The 17316-nt window shown below is 33.1% G+C and overlaps 3 protein-coding genes across 4 annotated transcripts; 1 reads left to right on the top strand and 2 right to left on the bottom strand.

Moving 5' to 3' along the window:
* Nucleotides 1–1247: 1247 nt before the first annotated feature.
* LOC114305855 (protein CORTICAL MICROTUBULE DISORDERING 1) lies at nucleotides 1248–5623 on the bottom strand. Of its 2 annotated transcripts, none has more exons than XM_028250990.2 (5): nucleotides 5427–5623; nucleotides 3203–3924; nucleotides 2825–3055; nucleotides 2475–2566; nucleotides 1248–2195 (listed from the first exon to the last, which is right to left on the bottom strand). In XM_028250990.2, the coding sequence occupies exons 2-5, from the start codon at nucleotides 3851–3853 to the stop codon at nucleotides 1550–1552; spliced, it is 1620 nt and encodes a 539-aa protein (XP_028106791.2). In that variant the 5' UTR covers nucleotides 3854–3924; nucleotides 5427–5623; the 3' UTR covers nucleotides 1248–1549. The 2 variants fall into 2 exon arrangements, with proteins under 2 accessions (XP_028106791.2, XP_028106792.2); XM_028250991.2 differs by having other exon boundaries at nucleotides 3203–3870; nucleotides 5427–5614.
* Nucleotides 5624–8618: 2995 nt separating this feature from the next.
* Nucleotides 8619–13474, top strand: LOC114319647 (uncharacterized). The gene is made up of 7 exons (XM_082908013.1): nucleotides 8619–10637; nucleotides 11314–12185; nucleotides 12255–12345; nucleotides 12444–12536; nucleotides 12727–12957; nucleotides 13048–13151; nucleotides 13240–13474. Exons 1-7 carry the CDS (start codon nucleotides 10602–10604, stop codon nucleotides 13472–13474), a joined length of 1662 nt encoding a protein of 553 aa, XP_082764139.1. The 5' UTR covers nucleotides 8619–10601.
* A 1307-nt stretch (nucleotides 13475–14781) lies between these two features.
* On the bottom strand, nucleotides 14782–17051 carry LOC114305821 (uncharacterized). The gene is made up of 2 exons (XM_082908012.1): nucleotides 15968–17051; nucleotides 14782–15827 (listed from the first exon to the last, which is right to left on the bottom strand). Exons 1-2 carry the CDS (start codon nucleotides 17049–17051, stop codon nucleotides 14782–14784), a joined length of 2130 nt encoding a protein of 709 aa, XP_082764138.1.
* Between the last annotated feature and the right edge of the window lie 265 nt (nucleotides 17052–17316).

Here is a 17316-nt window from a genome sequence, read left to right as displayed (position 1 = left end):
ATTATTTATTTTTTTGCACTTTTCTTACTCTTGATAAAATAAAAGGGCAATGTTAAGAATATCAAAATTATTACAAAAAAATTTCTATCAAACACTCATATTGGTGTAGAACTTACACTCATGTGAGTGATAAAGTTTTTGATGTAATATTTGGAATTTTTAGCATTTATGAAAGTAAAAAGTGATCGCTACCAAACAACATTTTCTATAATCAATGAAAAAAGAATTGAGTTGGGTGAAAGGAATAAAATGAGACTAAATTAACATAATATAAAAAACATAAAAAAATAAAGGGACAAGTATAATTTAGTGTAAATTTTTTAATATAATTTCAGATCAATGTTAAATTTTATGAACATTAATAATTAAAATTTTAAACTTTATGAACAGTGTCACACATAAATCAATTGAATACCTTGACTTTTTTTATTTTGTATAAGTGTGTTTTGGAAAGATGGTTAAAAGTTAATTTTTTTAATTTTTTAAACTTTTTTTTATTATTTTATATAAAAAATAATGTGACTCAAAATAAATTAAAAACTAGTTTTTTACTTTTAATCCGTGTTTCGAAATGACCCTATATATGCCCACACTACAAATCTTCAACACTCAATTGACGCATTTCAAATTTTGCACACACAGCCTACAACTCACTCACAATCTCTTTTTGAATGTAATACCCTTGTCAAAAACACTAATAGAAGAAATGTTCAAAAAGTGAAATATATAATATAAATTTAAAATTGAAATGGTGTGGATCACACTTAAAAATGCATTTGGTGGATACATTTGATTTTTTGAGTTTTTTTAGTACATAGTAGTAGTATCAAAAAAAAAAAAAAAAAAAAAAAAAAAAAAAAAAAAAAAAAAAAAAAAAAAAAGGACCTACAATCGGATAAAAATAAATAAATAAAGGGAAAAAAAATGTAGAAACTTACCTTGAAGCTCAATCAAGACCATAAGTCTAATAATGCATTGAAAACCATTATAGAGCTTCATATATTTATTTATTTGAATTGAAACAATAGTATCAATATATTAAAAGTTTAAGTCAAAAGATTTACTAAAGATCATGGGTGATGTCGATTAATATAGAATTAGACATTGGGCACAATTTTTTTTTTTAAAGATAAATGCACAGAATGCAGTGTTGCGCAGCCAATATTGCACACTTTTCTATGAAATTTTTTAGGTGTTTGTACTTTTCCAAAAGCAAAGAAAAAGAACTGTCTAAGGAATACAAGTAATTTTCTTTTTAGTTTGCGTTTTAACATGAATCGCACAAATGATTTTCATGTTGAACTTGAACACCAAAACACCACAGTAAGATAATGAAAGAAACCTTTTAAGTTAGAAAGCTCAAAGTTTAGTTGAAGGGACTTGAATGAGCTTTTCCTTATTTTCCTATACTATACACAAAAAAACTTCATAGATATTGCATCCAATCCAAATTGACCATGAATTTCCTCCAAGGAATTTGGCAAATCAAACACAACTTAAACATTAATATAAGTTATTTATAAATACCAATTAATCCACTTATTTTGAATCAACCGCGATCAGAACGGCCCTCCAGAGCTGATGCAGCCGAATCCACATGAACAAGCAAACAAGCATACACTTTTTTCTTCAAACGTTCGACAGTCTCATCTACCCCATTTTTCTCCGATCCAAAAGTGCTTTTCACTTTGTCAAGCCACTCATTCGCTTGCTTTAGCAGTGACAATGTGACACCAATATGGTTGTCGGGCTCCATTCGCTTCCCTCCTCCACTCTCCTTTCCTTTCTTCTCTGCCTGGGCCACGCCTGGGTGAAACCCCGCGTCAAGCGCTCCCTCCAAGAATTTCAAGAACCAAGATTGTGTCTCATTAATTAGATTCTCTCTTAGTTCTTTGATCTCCTTCAAAGAATCTCCTTTTGCCCATTCTTGTTTTTCAACCCCACTTAGCTCTATTGAGGGCTTCAAAGCTGCCTTTTGTGTACCTCTACTACCATTTTCAAGGCCTCTCTTTTTGCTTCTTTTGACTTTGTCTTTGTCTTGAGGAGTTGAGTTGATAGAGAAATGAAGTGGCTTGTCCTTTGATGATGGGGCTGTGGAGTTTGGTTGGTTGATAAGTTGGTGAAGGGCAAAAAACTTGGTGAGAGAGAGGTGGGGATTCTCTAGTGATGCAGATGAGCACAGATCAGCAAACATACTGAAAGCAGAGAGTAATGCAAGAATATACTGTCAATGAAATTTTTAATTTTTTTTTCACTTCAACACTGTTTCAGCGTTGGTAAGTCTTCAGTTAGAAATCATCTTTTACATTTCAAAAGTGAAAAACGTTTTCTGCTCAAATATTTTTTATTGACTTTCATTTTTTATCATACCAAATGTCAATAACAAAACAAAAAGTTTTCTGCTGAAACAAACGGAGAAAATAATCATCGTTTGGTGGACAATTTTTTTTATATTTTTAATCAGGCATACTTACCTGAGGCACTTGACAAGAATTGCAGCTGTAGATGATTCTTTTTGAGCCTCTGCTGCTACCAAAGAAGCCAAGTTTCTCCTTCTAAGCATTCCCTTGTATTAACAATAAAAGATTAGGACATAATTAATTTTGTATTGATTCCACTATACAACACTTAAAGATGAACATTCAATTGTTTTTTCAAATTTGAAAAAGTAATCATAAACCCTACGATCATTTTCTTTCTTGAATCAACATATCAGAATTACACTAATTAGTCAGCTAAAAACAAGAAACAACATATCAAGTGAGTAAAGAAGAGTATCGTAGGAAGCTAATGCTTATAGGCGCAGATGAGAGTGGAAATATACCTTCCCGGGCTTCAAAAGGGTGGCCGGTAAAGAGGACCAAGACATCATCTCTGGCAATTGAACTCTATCCCTCGTGTTTGACACACAATTCAAGTTGATGTTTTCTAGTTTGGCCGTCATGTGTTTCACCGTCGTGCTTTTCAAAGGTGTCAAGGCCTCCTTGGTGTCAACAACCTCTGGCTTTGATGTAAGTGCTTCAACACGATTGCGTGAAGGAGTACTTGACCGTGTCTGTTACGCAAATACCGATCATTGTCAATCAATCAGATTTTGCCCATAAATCATGCTTGTGTGGATTAGAAGTTCCTCATCAAAAAATAGATTTCTAGGAACAATTTTATGTGCCTATTTTCATAACCCAGTGATCCTATAGCATACCTGACCTTTAAGCTCTTGTAGTTTGCCCTTGACAGGCACAACCTTCTTACCCGCTCCACTACCCTCATTGTCGATGCTCTTCCCACCACTGTTGTTTTGATCTGCTCCGCTTCCTTTTGCATTCGATGTCAAGACACCTTGCATATACCTAGATGCAACCGCTGCCTTCTCCTCTTTGATAACAAATTTCTTTTTCACGTTCTCCTCTTTGACTTCGGTCAACTCATTCGACTTTGAATTAGTAATTCCTTCGTGATCAACTTGGATTGGGCCCTCTGAGGGCTCCAAGATTTGCATTAAGTCTTTTGGGTTACCCACAAATGGATGTCGTCCTGGAACTGGCCTCGCTCCTACTAGGATAGGGACAGGTGTTCCAGGATCCATCCTTTCTACATAGAAGAATTGACCTAGTTGTAGCTTGTTGTTTAAGATGAGTTCATTGTCTTCCTTTGATAATGAGACATATGTCGAATGAGATGAATCGGAGACTTTTATGAAGAAGCCGTGGTTAGGCCATAGCTCGGGACCAGTTAAGGCCGGGACAATGCTGATCACTTGTAGAAGGATGGATCGAAATTCACCGCGTACTTTTACATTTGAATTCATACCTTGGAGGAGCTTGAGTAGTACTCCGGGCGTGAGAGAAGCCATTATTTCCCCTCTCTTTTCTGCGATATGAACTCTTCAGTGAATTTTTTTCTACTTGTCAAAACTTGGAAATGCTGGAGATGAAAGAACCAAAAAAAAAAAAAGCATAAATCATAGTCCATATCAAATTAGTCTTAGCCTTTTGAGAAATTTTTATCCGTATCAGTGATACAATCATATGTTAGTTAATATTTAACCAATATATATGAATATTGATATCAGAAATTCAAAATCTCAATACGTATTGATCAATCCTATACATATTGGTTGATATTTAAAACACACCATGTGGGTGGGTGTGTGAGGAATTTCAGAAACCCACTGTGTGAAGCAAAGTATTTTGAAAAACCAGGTGGCAAAGCAGTACAAGTAAATATTTGAAATTCCTACTTCAAATAGAAGGATGCAATCTATGTATATCTCATTATGCCCTCAATTTTAATTACTAGCTTTTAAAAAGAACAGAACAACAATTTTGAGTCTTTTATATGCTACAACACACACACAACATGGTTAATTAAATCCTCTGGCATAGATTCTGATAATTTTCTCAATAAAACTTCTATGTGACAATCTAATGTAAAATGTCTTATGTTTTTAGGAAAAATAACAAATCGGTAGAAGGTTTGAAAATAAATTACAAATCAATGATAAACTTTATCAATATTAATAATGAAAGTCTCAAACTTTTCCATGTATTTGTAATATTTTTTACCATACACTCTTATTTATTATAAAGGCATAGACACAATAAAGTATTGTAATTTTCTAATCATCAATAAGAGATACTCAAATTAGTACCTCCCTGTTTTTTAGTTCAATGACAAAAAAAGAAAATTAGTGAATCATCCCTTTCCAATTTTAGATAGTAGGAGAATATATTTTTTTTATTAACTACGATCCCTTAATAAAATTTCTCTATGATCATATCATACTAGAGAAATTTTCGAAATTTCTCAGTGAAAATTGAAATATCTTTGTGTCGGGACGAAATTTTTCTGTGTCGAATTTTTTCAGTGAAAATGTTAAAGGACCCCAACTAAAATAAAAATACTATATGTCATTCATCTTATAAAATCTTAATATTAGGGCCTTAAAAAAAAATTCCCCATGAAAAAAACAACAAGACTATGGACACATAATCAACTACAGAATCAATCATAAATGTAATTTTATGTGGTCGATTATGTGGTTTATTCTGTGTCCGTAGAACTATTGATGAAAAAGTTGTTTTAAATAGTTGAATTATTAGAAGTTAATGTGTTGAAAAGAACTTTCAAGTATTGGCAGAAAAGATGATGAGAGAAAAACAGAAAATACAAATATGCATATATAGCAAGAATGCTTAAGGTGAGAAAACAGAGGACAAAAAAAAGAAAAGAAAAGAAAATCCCATGCAACAAAAACACGCACACACACACACAAAATGTGAGAAAAGAAAGAAAAGAAAATTCCATGCAACAAAAATACACACACAAAGACAAAATGTGAGAATTGGGCAGCATGAAACATTAGATCTTGGAACTTCATATTGGATATATATGTATATATATATATGAGAGTGAGAGAGGGTTACCTGAGAGATGAGGAAGAACTAAAGCACCAAGAGAAAATGGCTGAGAGAAAAGCAAGCCGAAGAGGGTCAGAGTGAGGAGGAAAGCCAAGAAGATTTGTTGCAGAGAGAGAGAGAGAGAGAGAGAGAGAGAGCGCAGCCTTCTGAACAAACTAGGGGGGGTCAGACGTGGGTACCCACTAACAAACCCCAACAAGAAGAAGAAGCAGAAGAGGTGGGGAACCCTGTTTTAGCTTTGCATACCAGCTACGTCACAATCGCACATTTTGTTTGTTTAGCTTTGCTTCAAAGTCAAGAGACATTTTTGTGTACGTGATGACAAAATATTAATGCCAATTTGGCAACATCCCACTACAAAAAAATTTCAAAACTTTTCAATCATGCCATTTTTTCGTTAAAATATGAGTGATAGATTACGAATTTGGATAGAAATTTAAAAACAAAAAGTAAAAAACAGTGAGTGAAATGAAATGTATTAATAATATTTCATTTATATTTAACTTATTTTTTTTCTTTCTAAATTTTTACTCAATCCACGATGTAAACACAATTCAAGAAAAAAAATTATATTTTCAAGTATTCTCATTTTCATGATGGTATGTATGCCTCTTTTGGGGATGGTACAAATCTTTTTTATTGCGTTAAATTTACATGGAAAAAAAAATTTCACCTATAGTGTAATTATTTTAAAATTGGCTTGGTGATTTGTAACTTCTTCCAATATTAAAAATTCATGATTTGAATATCAACTATAGAATGAAATCCAATTATCTAGGTACCGAAATGAGTTCAATAAATAATATCAGAATGAAAAAAAATAGTAGTGTGAAAATAGAAATTAATGTGTTGGGGCCACCTTTATCAAAATTCAATTGGCAAATTGGTTAGTAGGATATCAATATCTTCGTAGGCCCTTTGGCCTTTCCATGAAGAAGAAATGGAGCTATTAGAAAGGTGAGGAGGTTATTGCAATGTCCTAATCTTGTTGTATTGACTACATATTATATTATACTAAATATGAAAGGCATGACTAATTTGCCTATTGAAATAACAACGTGCAAGAGAGTTATACTTTATATTTCAAGTTTATATATATATATATATATATATAAATATTATATATCTCATCGATTTTTTATTTATTTATTTTTATATCTTTAGTGAATATTTATATTTTTTTAGTTTAAAAATTATATATATTTTTTTAACAAGGAATAATATCTTGACATATCTAATAAAAAATTGATGATATATAATAAGAGCAATGCTACGTCGCTCGAAAACAGGCTCCCCGAATCCCCCTAAAGGCAAAAACGATGTCGTTTTTGCCTTTTTTTTTTTTTTTTTTTTTTGGTTGAATCAAAAACGAAGAAGAAGATGGAAGAAGAAGAAGGAGGAGGGAGGAGGAGAGGGAGGAGGAGGGACTGGAACGGGAGGAGGAGGGACTGGAGGGGGCCCAACAAATGGGGCGGAAGCGGAGGCGGGGGGCGGAGGCGGCAGAGGCAGGGGCTGCGAGGGGCGGGGCTGCGACGGCAGACCTGCGGAGGCGACGACGGAGGCGAGGCTGCGACGATCTGGCGGAGGTGACGGCGGAGGCTGCGACGATCGGGTAGAGGGCTGCGACGGCTGAGACCTGCCTCCTCTTCCCCTCTCTTCTCTTTCCCCTCTCTTTCTCTCCTCTGTGATTTCGGGGGATTCGGGAGAAAAAAATTAGGGGGATAAATCATTTTCCATATAATAATTCCCTTTTAATAGTGACTTGACTTATCGCATTTGTAGTTTTGATAAAATTTTCAAACTTTGTTTCAAATTCAAAGTGGCATACAAGTTTTGAATAATACTTCACATCATTTATTTTGTGAGATTTATTTTGTTATTTTATAAAATACAACATAAAATTAATAGATCCCACTACTTAATCAACAAAAATTAAATTGAAGCATCACACGTACACTTATTCCAAAAATATTATATAACTAACATACTTTTCAAACGGTTGTGTATTCTTCAGTAATTCAATTTTATAAAATAATATACAAAAAATCTGAATGAATTACAAATATCTACGGACATGACTTATAAAAAAGAATACTAAAAATGAAGTTATAGTAATATTTTTAAGAGAAATTTGGCTATAAACCCATCTTATTTTTGTTTTATTGTTAAAAGGACTAAAAAAAAAATTATACTTTTAAAACCTCATCATAATTATAAAGTCTTATATAAAGAACAAAATTTATTATTTAAATATTTTATCAGGCTACTATACCTTCAAGGGATTTTTGGTGAGAAGCCCCTTCCATGAGGCCTATTTTGTCTCAAGCCCACGGATGAAAACAATGGCCCCAAAAGCCCTCAATTAAAAAAATAGCATGAATTGACTGAAATGCCCATCCATATATAAGGGGGGAAATATGAAACAATTACACCGTTTCTCTCCCTTCACTCTGTTTCATCGATTGAAAACCCTCCTCTCCTCTGAATATCATCATTCGAAATCCCTAGCAACGATTGTAACCCTTCTCTGAGTCTCATTACTCTCGCTCTCTGGAGCTACTTCATTACAATTTCGTCGATTGAAACCCTAGCAAGGTTACAGGTTCGTCGCTTGGGCTCGAATCAAACTCGGCATTACGCTTTACTCTCTCTCTTGGACACACATTTTACAGGTGATTTTTTTCTCTTTCTGCTAGATTTTCCATATTATGAAGTCTGCGTGGGTTTGTTTTCATTTTGGGAGTGGTGTATGAGATTACGTTGGGTGAGTAGAATTTGGGATTTTTGGTTGGACCAAGGATCATCTGTTCTAAAAATTTTATCATTATCTTAGAATACTTTAAATTACTAAATCATGTGAGAATGTTAAGGTTTAAAAATTTTGAAAACTAATGTAGGTATTTCGAAATTACAGAGTAAAATTTTACTTTAACTCTAGCCTTTGCTCATTACGTTTTGATTTCTGTAGTGTTTTGGTCCTGTAATTTCAATGCTTTGAAATTCACTTGCTTCATGAATTTTTCAGAGTAAAATTTTACTTCCAACCAGAGTAAAATTTTACTTATAATGAGAGTAAAATTTTACTTATTACAGAGTAAAATTTTACTTTAAATATAGCATTTGTTCATTACGCTTTGATTTATATAGTGTTTTGGTCCTGCCATTTCAATGCTTTCAAATTCACTTGCTTATAATGAGAGTAAAATTTTAATTATTACAGAGTAAAATTTTACTTTAACTCTAGCCTTTACTCATTGCCCTTTGATTTCTGTAGTGTTTTGGTCCTGGCATTTCAATGCTTTCAAATTCACTTGCTTATAATGAGAGTAAAATTTTACTTATTACAGAGTAAAATTTTACTTTAACTCTAGCCTTTGCTCATTACGCTTTGATTTCTGTAGTGTTTTGGTCCTGACATTTCAATGCTTTCAAATTCATTTATTTATAATGAGAGTAGAATTTTACTTAATACAGAGTAAAATTTTAATTTAACGCTAGCCTTTGCTCATTACGCTTTGATTTCTGTAGTGTTTTGGTCCTGCAATTTCAATGCTTTCAAATTGACTTGCTTCATGAATTTTTCAGAGTAAAATTTTACTTCCAATCAGAGTAAAAATTTTCTTTCAGTAAAAGTAAAGTTTTACTTTCAGATTCACTTGTTTATAATGAGTAAAATTTTACTTATTACAGAGTAAAATTTTACTTTAATTCTAGCCTTTGCTCATTACGCTTTGATTTCTGTAGTGTTTTGGTCCTGCAATTTCAATGTTTTCAAATTCACTTGCTTCATAAATTTTTCAGAGTAAAATTTTACTTCCAATCAGAGTAAAATTTTACTTTCAATAAAATTAAAGTTTTACTTTCAGATTCACTTGTTTATAATGAGAGTAAAATTTTACTTTAACTCTAGCCTTTGCTCATTACGCTTTGATTTCTGTAGTGTTTTGGTCCTGCAATTTCAATGCTTTCGAATTCACTTGCTTCATGAATTTTTCAGAGTAAAATTTTACTTCCAATCAGAGTAAAATTTTACTTTCAATAAAAGTAAAGTTTTACTGCCAAACTGAGTAAAATTTTACTGTCTCATTACAATGCTTGTACATTTTGTTTAGTGTTTATTTGTTTTGTCACATTGTTGTTTATAGTAAAATGTTACACTGTTGATATAGGGAAACTTTTTAGTGTTTGAAAATGGTTGTTAGAAGAAGCAAATGTGGTGATGATGATGATGATGATTTTGAAGTTCCACCAACGGTTATACAAAATAAGAAAGTCCCTAAAAAAAAGAGCAAAAGTAGTGAAGAAAGTCCTTTGAAGTTGAATATTGTACATGGAGTACGGGAGAGGGAGAACTATATGAAACAATATAGGTCAAATATTATTTCATTGATAAACATAATGCAAGACACGAGGTTCACTAAAAGACACATTACTGCCCTTGAGAGAACACCTTTTGGGATGTTGTTTAAATGTTTTTGGAAGAAAGATGATGTGGTGTTAAAGAAGTTCAAGAAAGTTGATGATAATGTCATGGATGTGATCAAATCTTATGACTTTCATGCAAAGGGATTTAAGCTTGAGAGGAAAACATGTGACATACGGGACAGTGATGTTACTTTGATTTTTGGGATAAAATCGGCAATGAAAAAAGTAGATGTGTCATATGGGAAGAAACAAGAATCACCTTTTGTGCAGAGAAGGTTTCGTAATATGTCAAGAATATCTGTAAAGAGTTTGCGAGAGGCATTAGGAGATGCGTTGGAAGGCACAACGAGAGTTGATGTTGAGGATGTTGCACGAATAATGTGTCTATTTGTTATGGCGACTTTGTTATTACCAACAACTGGTCTAACAGTTGGATGTGCCTTTGTCGCCCTTGTAGAAGATTTGGAAATGATGAATTCGTATGCATGGTCGACTGCAGTTGCATCCACGTTGACTACTTCAATCCATTCTTCATTAGGAAGTCCTGAAAATGTCACTGGATGTGTACTTCCTCTTTTGGTAAGTAAATTGAACTATTTTAAATATTATGCAATGTATCTTTAGAGAATTGACTAATTTTGATTTTTTATTTTATAGTACTGGTTATGCGAGCATACTACCCTCATTCAACCTCAAGGAAAAAATTTGTGTCCAAGGCTCCTTCGATAGGACTTATCAACATTGAGGAAAAAGCTAATGAAGAGGTCATTGCAAACACTAAAGCTCGAAGAGGTATCATCTTTCCAAACTCAGCCTTACTGGTTCACTTTGTTTAAAATTATACTTACATAATAAAATCTTACTCTTGAACAGAGTAAAAGTTTACTTACAATCAGAGTAAACTTTTACTTTGAAACATAGTAAAATTTCACTTACTCTTGAACAGAGTAAAATTGTACTTACAATCAAAGTAAACTTTTACTTTGAAACAGAGTAAAATTTTACTTACTCTTAAAGAGAGTAAAAGTTTACTTTAAATCAGAGTAAAAGTTTACTTACAATCAGAGTAAAATTTTACTTACTCTTTAACAGAGTAAAAGTTTAAATCAGAGTAAACTTTTACTTTAAATCAGAGTAAACTTTTACTTGCAGTCAGAGTAAAATTTTAATTACTCTTGAACAGAGTAAAAGGTTACTTTAAATTAGAGTAAAAGTTTACTTTAAATCAGAGTAAAATTTTACTTACAGTCAGAGTAAAAGTTTATTTTAAATCAGAGTAAAAGTTTACTTTAAATCAGAGTAAACTTTTACTTACTCTTGAACAGAGTAAATGTTTACTTAAAATTAGAGTAAAAGTTTACTTACAATCAGAGTAAACTTTTACTTTGAAACAGAGTAAAATTTTACTCTAGTTGTTAAAGTTTGCTTAATTGCTGGCTTCTTTTCTTTTTCTATTTTTCAAATGCAGGTAAATCACAATGAACTGAAGCCCATTTCCAGAGAAGAAATGGCCCTCATTTGCAATGATGATGAAGAAGATGCATTGGAAATAGAGGAAAATTTGGAGACTGAAGAAGATGCATTGGACATGGAGGAAAATTTGGAGACTAAAGAAGATGCATTGGACATGGAGGAAAATTTGGAGACTGAAGAAGATGAAGATCATGTAGCTGAAGCTTTAGGAGATGATCAACCTTTGAAGGACTTCATTGATCTTCAAAAGGAAAACAAAAGGCTGAAAAGTGAGAATATGGCGTTGGTTGAAGAACTGAAGAAAATGAGGGAAACAATGCAAAAAATAGAAGAGGATCAAGAGGCAAAAACAAAAGAAACGATGGAAAAGATGAGCAACACAGAGAAAGAAATGGAGAAACTGAGAAAGGAGATTGAAGTACTCGAATCTGAAAATAAACAGTTGGTTGAACAGATTGAAGAAAATGCAGTTCATGCAGCTACCCAAGGTTTTGCTTCTAAAGAAATGCCACATGCTGAAGGAGTAGAACAAGAGCAAAACAATGGGATTCAAAGTACATTGAAAGAATCACCTATAGTCGTAAAGCCATTGCAAACATCCATGGTCAGGAAAATCAAAATCAAGGCCAGGAAGAAAAAAGAGATGTTTGATTTTGAATGTGAGCCAAGAGAGGCAAAGAAAAAAAAGACCACAAAACAAGCAATTGAAGTGATGTCAAAAGAAGTGATTTGTGTTGACAACTTGTCTCTAAGCCAAGCAAAGCCAATTGAAAGGGTTTTGTTTCCAGATAAGGCTGCAATATACAAATTGCTTGATGAGAATGATAAGTGTCTACTGAACAAGATTTACAATTTGGAAACCACAGAGTAAGACCATTTTAATTTTGTCAAACAACAGATTTTTACTGTTATCAAACTGCAACACCTTATGACTAGTGCAATCATATGGTCCGGCACAGGAAATAGAGTCTATGTTACATTGCATGATGTGGATGCAATTCTGAGAGATGGTGATACTGCAAATAATGTAAGTGGCCATACAAGTTTCAATGACTAGTGTTCACTTTAATAACTAAAAATAGTTTATTTTATTAACATATATTTAATTGATTTTTATTTTTGTAGGTTATTGACAGCTTCATAGAAATGCTTGAGATTGAGCAACAAGTCAAGAAGCCAGAAAAGAATAAATCATTCTTTTTCTCAAGCCTTTGTTGGGTAAGCCATCAATTTGTATTTAGTTTGAATTGATAAATTTTTACTATGGTTTAGTGTAACATTGTACTGTATTTTGGAGTTAATTTTTACTATTTGGTTTGCCAAAGATTGACAACTCATACAGTGTGTCACTAACACAACTTGAGACATGACACTCTTATATGATTAAATGCAGTCTTTAGTGAAATAGGGTTATGGGGAGCTGAGAAATCATTTAATTGATAAAGTCCTTGAACATGATTTGAGTGGATATAGATACCTTCATTTTTGCATGAATTCCAATGGGAACAAAAAGGAAGAAAAACCCTACCACTGGACACTTCTTGTATTTGACACTGAACTTGATGAGTGGAGACATTACAATTCTTTAAGGCTAAGAGACAACAGAGAAGATCCTTACCTTAAGGATGCAAAAAAGATTGTAAGTGCTTTGCATCATATTAACAGTAATTTTTTGTTGTGTTTTATTCTTGAATTTAATCGTGGCCAAACAATTATGCAATGATGTTAGATAACATATGTGGATAGCAAGTTGGCCAACAAAACGAAGAGAGGTAGAAAAAAGTTTGCAAACTTGGTTTCGGTGAAAGATAGTCCACAACAACGCTCAACATCGTAAGTATTTCACGCTACTATTACATGCTTGAATTGGTAGTTTTTAAATTTGACTAAATCTAACAAGATATTGATTTTTATTTAACAGTGTTAATTGTGGAATTATTGTATGTTATATCATGCGCCAAATCATAAGAGATGAGCCTATTGCAAATTCTATGGAAGATGATGAAATTAACAATTTTCGAGCGTCAATAGTGCATCAATTTTTGAATGATTATCCAAAAGCATGGACTGAGGAACAGTTCAACCTCAAAAAAAAATGGGCAAGAGCTAAGACCTCAAGGATGACAATGTGGACAAGTTCTGGGGAACTACTGTGAATAATTTTTGTAATTTCAGTTTTTGTAAATGAAAGAGCGGTGAAAAAGTAATTGTAAGTGAAAGAATACTAAAAGAGTATTAGATAGTAGATGCTATGTCTATTGTTCTAGTAAATTTTACTGTAGTTTGGTGATTATTATACAAGGATATTTGTTTTGATTGGGAATGAATGTTGTTATGGATAGAATACAATGATACAGGTAGAGGCTTAAATTTTTTTTGACTGAATGTTGCTATGAATGTTGGAATGAATGTTGCTATGAATTTTGTTTTGACTGGAAATGTAAGTGAAATGAATGTTGCTATGAATGTTGTTTTGAGTGGGAATGAATGTTGATGATATATGTAGTTGTGTTGTTAGATTTTTTTTGCACAAAGATTGCATGATGATCATCAGGGGAGTTTGTGTGTTGTGGATTTTGGTGCAAGTTGGAAATGTTTTTCTAAGGGGACTAACATATTTTCTGAAATAATGCAAAATTTTACTTTGAAATGAAGTAAAATTTTACTCTAAAATGAAGTAAACTTTTACTCTGCATAAAAGTAAAATTTTACTTTATATTTTGAAAGATGAGTAAATTATTGCACTCTGTATCTAAAAGTAAAATTTTACTCTGCATAAAAGTAAAATTTTACTCTGAAATAAGAGTAAAATGTTACCAGAAGAATCTGAAAGTAAAATTTTACTTTGCATAAAAGTAAAATTTTACTTTGAAATAAGAATAAAATGTACACTCTGAATCTAAGAGCAAAATGTTACAGCCGGAATAAGTAAAATTTTACTCTGTATAAAAGTAAAATTTTACTCTGTATGAAAGTAAAATTTTACTCTGAAAGGCGAGTAATATTTGGACTCTAAATCTAAAAGTAAAATTTTACTCTGTACAAAAGTAAAATTTTACTCTGTATGAAAGTAAAATTTTACTCTGAAGGGCGAGTAAAATTTGGACTCTAAATCTAAAAGCAAAATGTTACTCTGCACTAAAGTAAAATTTTACCCTCCATAAAAGTAAAATTTTACTTTGAAATAAGGTAAAATTTTAATATAAAAGTAACATTTTACTCTGAACATAGTAAAATTTTACTGTGAAACCACAAGCTCCTCACACCCATAGACAACCATTCAACGACAAAACAAATCAGAAACTAGAACAGACAACCATTCAAGAACATAGTAAAAATGTCTTTTATTGCAATGTCTCCTGACAAATCTAGTCTAAGAGACTATACTATTATTGCTATGGACTACTTATTGTAGAAGAACTGCATTATTTTCATACTTCTATTATAAAATCAATAATGTCTTTCACGGCAATGCCTCCTTGCAAGTTTTCCTATTATGACCGTACTTCTCGCATCTACCACACTGTACTCGTCTTATCTTCTCACCCCTAGATGGGATCCTATTCTTCCTTGGCCTACCAGGTGGCTTCTTACAAATTGAAGGAAGAACAACAAGATCATCCATAGCTACAAGAGGTTTCTCAACAGTGGGTATTGGATAAATGGACTCAGCATAGCAATCTTTGAACTTGCTAGTGTAATAAAATGGTTCCACATGTGCATACAAATCACCTCGGCTCTTTTGGATAGCAGTCGCCGCATGAGCACAAAGAAATCCATTCAATTGCCATTGGTAACATGAGCAAGTTCTATTCAAGAGGTCAACGCTAACCGATGGCCGGGATTGAACCTCAAAAACGTGATCACTTGAACGACTAACCAACCAAGTTCTTCCACTTTTAAGAGCATTTACTAATGTTGAATCCATCTCCGGACAAAGAAAAGTATTCCATTTCTTAGCTTGTTCTCTCCTTCTCGACATCAAATCCATGATCTTCAACCTAATTGAATCAATCATCTTTGTAGTGGGCAAATGACGAGCTTGACGGATCCATGAATTGAAAGACTCTGCCACATTCGAGTGCATTTCACCGTATTTTTGTCCTTTAAAATATGCATTAGTCCACTTGTCATAGGGCAAATTGGATAGAAACCCACAAACGATCCCTTTTCTCTTATCTTGTAATTCTTTCAAGCACTGATTAAAACATCCCACTGTCGGAGCGTAAGCACACAAAGAAAACAAAAAAACTATTCTACTCCTGAAAGTATTGCTGAAACTTGGACTAGAGAACCTATCCCTCAAATTGGCCTTCAAGTGTTGGAGACAAAAATAGTGGTAAGCAGTAGGTAAAAACTTGGGTAAAGCCTCCAAAAGTCCAGCGTTCCGATCAGATATGAAGGTAATTGGTCTTTCATCCAACAATATATTCGACAAATGCATAAAAAACCATTCCCAACTGTCTGTAGTCTCTGTATCGACAATTGTCGTTGCAAGCGGGAAAAAACCTGAAAAATAACATTTTACAATTAGTAAGTATCTTAAACAAAAAGGACAAATAAAGTAGATTTTTACTCTGAATAACAATAACATGTTAATCTGAGAATAAGTAACTTGTTACTTTGGAATAAACTATAGTAATATCTACCGTGATCCCCATCCTTCGCTGTAGCTATTAACAAGGTGCCCTTATATTTCCCCTTCAGAAAAGTTCCATCGATAAACAATAGAGGACGACAATGCCTAAACCCTTGAATGGAAGCATTAAATGCAACAAAAAACCTCTTGAACCGTCCACTTTGATGGTTATAGTCAAGACGCAAATAGCTACCAGGATTTGTGCTCATCACAATATCCATATACCACCGAATCTCATCATAAGACATAGAGAAATCTCCAAAAGTAGTAGTCCTAGCTTTCTCAACTCCCAACCAAGCGTGATTGTACGTAATGGTGAGCCCGTGTTGATCTGTAAATTGACGCACAACATCAATTGGACGAGTTTGGGGATTCCTACGAACTTCATTAACAATCAAACTTGCAATCAAATTTGAACTCATCCTTGAGTTTTTAGAAGTACGAACTGCAGCTCCACAAGTATGCTCATCATGTAGAGTCCTAATGTAGAAAAAATTATTAGCACTTTCCAGAGATGCATGTACTCGCCATAAACAAGCTTTTGACTCCCGCATTGAACACACAGCAGTGACCCGACACTTCTCATTCTTCACATACACAAACTCAAATCCTATCTCAATGGCATATTTACATAATGCAGTCCGAAAATCCTTTGCACCTCCAATAAATCTTTGACCTACATGAGTAATTCCATTCACCCATCCACAAGACAACAAAGTCCTTTCTTCATGTTGACAAAACATATGGAGTAAATCCATTTCATCATCAGTAATGTTGGATCCAATAGCGTCCCCTGATTCTCCAACTCCATGTTTTTCATTTGAAATGCCCATTTCAGTAATAGTCACATCAACCCGGTCAACACCAAGGGGATAAACAAGCGACAACATATTCTGAAAATCAGAATCATCATCAATCATGCATTGCGAATGTCCAGGCAAACAGCACGATAACAGTATGCAACCACTATTGTCAAACTTCTTCAATTTACAACTTAAGAAATCAGTTAAATCCTTTAACGTGCAGTTTGACATAACCTTGAACATAATGGTACGATCACCATACTTGCATAACAACATAAGAGGTGGAACCATTTTACAAATCTGCAATCAATTAACAGTAAAATTTTACTCTGCATAAAAGTAAAATTTTACTCTGATATAGGAGTAAAATGTTACAAAAGGAATCTAAAAGTAAAATTTTATTCTGCATAAAAGTAAAATTTTACTTTGCATAAGAGTAAAATTTTACTCTAAATCTAAGAGTAAAATGTTGCGGCCTGAATTTGAAAGTAAAATTTTACTCTGTATAAAAGTAAAATTTTACTCTCATTGTAAACAGAGCAATCGAACCAGAGTA

The sequence above is a fragment of the Camellia sinensis genome, chromosome 15 (assembly GCF_055761805.1).
Source record: "Camellia sinensis isolate YWXY chromosome 15, ASM5576180v1, whole genome shotgun sequence".
NCBI lineage: Eukaryota > Viridiplantae > Streptophyta > Magnoliopsida > Ericales > Theaceae > Camellia > Camellia sinensis.
This window is presented reverse-complemented; position numbering and strand designations above follow the sequence as displayed.

Bases quoted from the DNA above. Each gene is read 5' to 3' on its own strand.
- LOC114305821 (XM_082908012.1), bottom strand. From the start codon at position 17,051: ATGGTTCCACCTCTTATGTTGTTATGCAAGTATGGTGATCGTACCATT. The intron at 15,828-15,967 runs GTAGATATTACT...GTTATTTTTCAG, and splicing joins AGCGAAGGATGGGGATCACG to GTTTTTTCCCGCTTGCAACG.
- LOC114319647 (XM_082908013.1), top strand. From the start codon at position 10,602: ATGAAGAGGTCATTGCAAACACTAAAGCTCGAAGAG. The intron at 12,346-12,443 runs GTAAGTGGCCAT...TTATTTTTGTAG, and splicing joins ATGGTGATACTGCAAATAAT to GTTATTGACAGCTTCATAGA. The intron at 13,152-13,239 runs GTAAGTATTTCA...TTTATTTAACAG, and splicing joins CCACAACAACGCTCAACATC to TGTTAATTGTGGAATTATTG.
- LOC114305855 (XM_028250990.2), bottom strand. From the start codon at position 3,853: ATGGCTTCTCTCACGCCCGGAGTACTACTCAAGCTCCTCCAAGGTATG. The intron at 2,567-2,824 runs GTATATTTCCAC...TGTTAATACAAG, and splicing joins CCCTTTTGAAGCCCGGGAAG to GGAATGCTTAGAAGGAGAAA. The intron at 2,196-2,474 runs GTAAGTATGCCT...CTCTGCTTTCAG, and splicing joins ATTCTTGTCAAGTGCCTCAG to TATGTTTGCTGATCTGTGCT.